General features: G+C 37.0%; 2 protein-coding genes across 2 annotated transcripts; one reads left to right on the forward strand and one right to left on the reverse strand.

The window, feature by feature from the left end:
- Window positions 1–350: 350 nt before the first annotated feature.
- Window positions 351–1,107, forward strand: SARC_11775 (hypothetical protein; the record flags this gene model as incomplete). Its single annotated transcript, XM_014294133.1, has 1 exon — window positions 351–1,107. A coding segment is annotated over one exon (633 nt), but the record flags the coding sequence as incomplete, so codon positions are not given.
- Window positions 1,108–1,629: 522 nt separating this feature from the next.
- Window positions 1,630–2,806, reverse strand: SARC_11776 (hypothetical protein). The gene has a single exon (XM_014294134.1). The coding sequence runs from the start codon at window positions 2,751–2,753 to the stop codon at window positions 1,701–1,703; it is 1,053 nt and encodes a 350-aa protein (XP_014149609.1). The 5' UTR covers window positions 2,754–2,806; the 3' UTR covers window positions 1,630–1,700.
- Window positions 2,807–5,574: the final 2,768 nt, after the last annotated feature.

Genomic DNA, 5,574 nt, shown 5'->3' on the forward strand with positions numbered 1-5,574 from the left:
TTATATGTCTATTTGTATATATGTATAGATTGCTAGATTTCTAGGGAAAGATAATTATATCTATATATAGATATATTCTTGTACAATTATGTCTATTTTAAGTATATATATATATATATATATGTGTGTGTGTGTGTGTGTGTATGTATGTATGTATGTGTGTATGTATATATGATATTATATTATTTTATATTGTATCATATTATGTTATGTTATGTTACATATTTATATATTTAAAAATAGATATAGAAATATATATATGTATATATATATAAATATATATATATATATATATAAATATTTATATATATATACCTTTGAAGTATAATAATGATTTTATATATATCAACCGGGGATATTGTCAAGTTGACATAGATATTGACAAATATTATGAAAGAGAATGTGTAAAGCATATGCATACTCGTATATTATTCGAAAACAATAATATCGTATCCACCACAATTTGCGGACACTATTTAATTTATTTTCACAATCTGTTACGTTGCGATCACATTTTATTATATATACCATATTGCGACTGTTCCCTGGTTGTCATATCGGTTAGTTTACTATCGTTCGCAATTGTGTGCATTGATTCCGATTCGGTACAAACGTTAACAAGTATTTGGAAGCCTCTGTTATATGCGCAACATTTTGGAATTCAAACCCTCGCATTTGTTTTCGTATGCACAGTGAGTTCACGTTTTAAATGTACGAATATGCAATTATTTGCATATATACAAACCAGAAATCACGGAGATATACGGAATATCGGGAATGATTTTGTGTACCTGATCATCCGTGTCCAAGAATATAAGCCGGATACAAGTCAGGAAGTGACTAGATACACAAAGCATTTCATATCACACAATGACTGTCATTGGATATGGGAAGTGCACTCATTCCCGACGCATCTGATCCGAAATATAATCTGGGGATACAAAAATTATGGATGGCAAGGTCATTGTCTAAGACAGGAATGAATTTGCCAGCAGTAGAAGGTCTGGTTCAATACTTATTTTATATTCGATTATCGGGTGAGGGACAATATAGTCAATAACAATAAAAAAACTAAATTATAACAATATCGATGTTATTGTCGTGTTGCGGATTGCGGCTGTATGTTATTTCCTTTGTACCCCGGGCTTTCATATCCTTCGGTATTGCTATTTAGGAGATTATCGCATTTGATATCAAAAACGCGTGCTTCTGAACCGACTCCAGTTTTGTAGTCCTGTGTAGCTTACCATAATACGCGTGTCGATGTACCCGTCGACTTGTTTATATTCGCAACAGACAGTTGCTCGACTTTTTGCCTGTAAAGTAGAATCAATAGTAGCACTATACATCACACAATGAGTACAATGGCTATGAATGAGTACAATGGCAATACATAAGTATGCGAAACGCACTTATTCCCCAACACGTCGGTTTCAAATATAATTTAGGTATAGATATAAAATATCATGGGTTACAAGGGCCTTGCCTAAGACACATGATAACTCACCACCAGTAATAGAGTGTGTTCGATATTGAATTCTTACAATCAATGATCGTGGACAACAAAACACGACACACAACATATATAGTGAGTTTGTTTTGAATACAGGTTGCGACATAATGTAATTTGCGTTATATCTTGGGCTGATTTATTCCGTCTCTAGCTGTCTTTTGTTCCCATTTGTCAGTTTATAATTTACCTATTGAAGCTCACCAGCTAGCTCCGATTCTACATTAAACTCGCGAATTCCATAGTCGATTCCTCTTTTATTTCTGAGTAGCTCTAAACTGTCGACCATCACCAAGCCATTGCAATCATCCGCCTTGTTATCCTTGGAAATATGATAGTTTATCAGCATGCTTTCCAGCGTCTGGATTATGCGGATTCTATTATCTGTGGTTGTGGCTGCTAGATGAAAATTTACGTTGCGTACGGAAGCGGGATGTATATTCATTTCTGTAAGTTTAAATTGCATTACTTCGTGATATACTTGCAGTTGTGCGATATCCTCGGCTATGTATGGTCTTCGATCATAATCCCGACCATATGTCGTAGACTCGTGTTGTTCTGAGTCGAAATGTACTCGCATTGTATTCCTAAATGATCTTTTGCGCGACTCAGACTTCTCAGTATTTTTTTGTAGCCTGTGCATGGTATGGGGTCTCGGTACTTCCAAGTGAGAGTTTTCTTTCTGGAGTGCATTTACGTGATGCCATGTACAACTCTTTGGTGTCAAATCGTTGTTTGTGAATTGTACCGGTGACTCGAGAAATACGCTGGCTTGCGAAGATTCGCATCTGCGTAGTATTTTAGATGTGGGGCTCACAGGTGGAGGGTGTGGTTCACATTCAGATAATGTTTCAATTGCAGTACAGTTGCCCTGTAACCTACTTGACGACAAGCTACTTGGTTGATTTAAGTTAGTGAGTTTCAAATGTGCTGGCCGATGTGGGCGGGATGTGAGGGGTCTCGTTGGCGCTGGAGGTGACGAATCCATTTTGAATGCTTCGCTGATAGATTCGGGACTCTTTTTGGGTTTCTCGGGAAGTATCAATACAACGCGTCGCTTCTCAAACTGAGCAGCTAGTGAATTTGTGGTGACCATATCGCCAGATGTATCGGAAGTTTCAATGTCCACCAACGACAACAATGATGGTAGTGGTGAATTTGCGTCAAGTTTCATTCCGCCTTTTCCGTCCTTTCTGGATCTGAGCCTACGGCGAAGCTTTCTAAAGTTACAAGAGATCGTCATAGTTATAAATGTGGTATAAAGAATAACTTATTATTTCCATTGCAACAATAAGTTGAGGGATTATGAAGGTATCACGAAGACATTCGCGTATACTTATAGCCTCGAGTCTTCAGAATATTCCATAATCACTGCATTTTTAGGCGTCACTTGTCAGGCGATTGTTTTTTATTTATCACTTAAATTTTTTTTAAGAATTTACATACACATACGAATACAAAAATAAATCAAATATTGGCAGTGTTGGGACTTCTGAGTCAATACTTGTGCGGAAGTAAATAATAATATTTTCAAAAAAAAAAATAGCACAGTCAGAAGGGGCAGCAGATCGAAGGCGAGTGAGGAGGTGAGCCGGTGAGACGGTTATTTTAATTATTATTTACTTTTTAGTTTAGAAATGACTTTAAAAAAAAACAAAATTAAAATAGTGAGGCGAGTGAGACAGTGAGCCATGGCGACGCTGATTCATAAATTAATATTTTTTTAACTGTCTGTTGTCAAATAACCTTTTGGTATTACAAACAAATGAAGGATACTATCTTCAGTACAAAAATATATTTTGACCAAGCAAGCAAGCGACAAACTATAAATATTATCAGCTGACGCCCGAGTCGGCCCGACGCCTCACACTCACAGCGGTTATTATAATGACCATTTTCAATTTTGAAGAGCAATACGGTCAACATTTTCAAATGGTCAATATTATTAGATAAAAACAATCGGAGTTTTCACATATTCTATTTATTCTATTTATCACTTTTGAACGTAGCGCTAGCTTTTCCTATGTTCTATTTTTTTTTAAATTGCCGCAGCGAAGTTGGCAAAGCCAATGTAAAAAACTATATTGTAGTAAAAAAAAACCCCCCAACATGACCTACAGTGTGAGTCAGTGACTCCTATACTCATGGAAGCTAGGCCAAAAGGAATATATATATTTATGTGTCTTGCAATTATAAAAATATACAATCAATAGAAAATTAGAGGAACCATCAGATGCCGAGCCCGATTCAACCGAGTTGCCCGGCTCATGGTCTACCGTTAAAAGGCGTAACTTTTATTTTGCCTCGAGTAAACATTAAAGTTGTAACTTTTATATCTCAATAGTACACTTTCATATATGATAGGTACATTTTCCAGGTCACTCAGTGACAGTCGTCGCATCTGAAACGCTCAATCTCTTTTGGTTGCCTAGTATCAATTTCGGTGTCCGCTCAGGGAATATATTTGGGCCCATCCGACCAAAGGCGCAGGGCACCAGGGGCCCGTGGCCCATGGGTCCCAGCCCCAAAATCTCCGCCGCCCAGGGCTCGTAGGAGTATAGTGGAGACTCTACTCTGCTACTCTTTCTCTCTCAGAGAGTAAAGTCTAAAAGAGAGAAACTCTCTCAGACTCTCTCACTCTCTACTCTCGACATAAATGTTATAAAAAAGAAGAAGGTAAATATGTATAAACTTTGCATTATGTAAATATATTTGATATTTTATAAAGATGATGAGCTTAGTCCCTGTCAGGCTGTCACTCACTGACAACCAACAAAGAGCGGAGGCCGAGGAATGGAGGTCGAGCCGTCGAGGCCGAGTTGCTTTCTTGCTTTCTTTTACTTTTGCGTACCTGCCCATTTTTATTTTAAAAGTGATGTCATACTACGGCAGTTCACAAACGCCAATCAAATTAGCTTGTTTTGGTACTTTTATCAAAATCAGTACTACTATTGAGTGTCATTTATCGGATGTTAGCAATATATTTTTAAAAAATTACATGATTGGTTGTATTTAAATTGTTTAGGATATAAATCCAGTTTGGATTTTTATCAAGATAGCTGAAGAAGGCTTTGAGCCTTTGACTCATTTCCGAATATAGATTTTAGACTTTAGACTGTAGAGTGATAAGTAGTTACTCTTTCTCAGATTTATCTCATGAAACAGTCACCTGAAAAAGTATCATTGTACATACAAGCCATACATGTGCCAAAAATATTTGTTTGTAAAAATCCCTCACGAACATACGCATTTTTAGTCTCTGTATTCGGGTCTAAAAACGGGAAAACAATATAAATCCCCTTATCGGGAAATACCTTCATTCTAGAAACGTTTATGGCCAATGATAATTTTCCTGATCTATTTTCCGTTCATCGTTTTGCGTTCTGTGTTCTTCAGATGCCATCATGGATTCCAGTGAGAAAAACTGGAGCTTTAGAGTAATCAGGACATGAGCAAGAAATATCTGAGCAGAGAGTAGTGACTCACATCACACATGGTCATTGGTCACAGGGACACAGACTAACTGAGTCACAGTCAGGGTTGTTAAAGGGACAAGAAAAGTCCTGTCCGGATAACCATTTAGGGCATTATATGGACCAAACAAACGGATAGGCATCAATCTTGAAATGGACAAATGTTTTGGGTCAATATGTACCAGGCGATTTTCAATTTACTAGTGGACAACAGATCTTTTTCGAATGGGACACATGGTCAGCCTCAAAAACAGGTCATAAAACCAAGGACAGACTTTTTTCCCCGGACAGTTTAGTACATTTGTCCGTTTTAATAACCCTGGTCACAGTCACACTGACTGATTGACTCACAGCTCACGCCTCACAGTAACTGCCACTCACGTCTCAAAAGTCACAGGTCACATACACAACAAGAGTCTCTCAGAGACTCAGAGTCACGGTCTCTTATATGTTATCCGACAATTCGTTTTCATTGGTGAATGTTCTGAAGAATGGCAAACAATTCAATAATATTCAATATGATTGATTGTTTTCTAAAAATAGTACCTAAAAAATATTCACCGTCATTTTATAAATACAGCTTGTATTATT

The sequence above is a fragment of the Sphaeroforma arctica genome (genome assembly GCF_001186125.1).
Source record: "Sphaeroforma arctica JP610 unplaced genomic scaffold supercont1.1867, whole genome shotgun sequence".
In the NCBI taxonomy this organism is placed as follows: Eukaryota; class Ichthyosporea; order Ichthyophonida; genus Sphaeroforma; species Sphaeroforma arctica.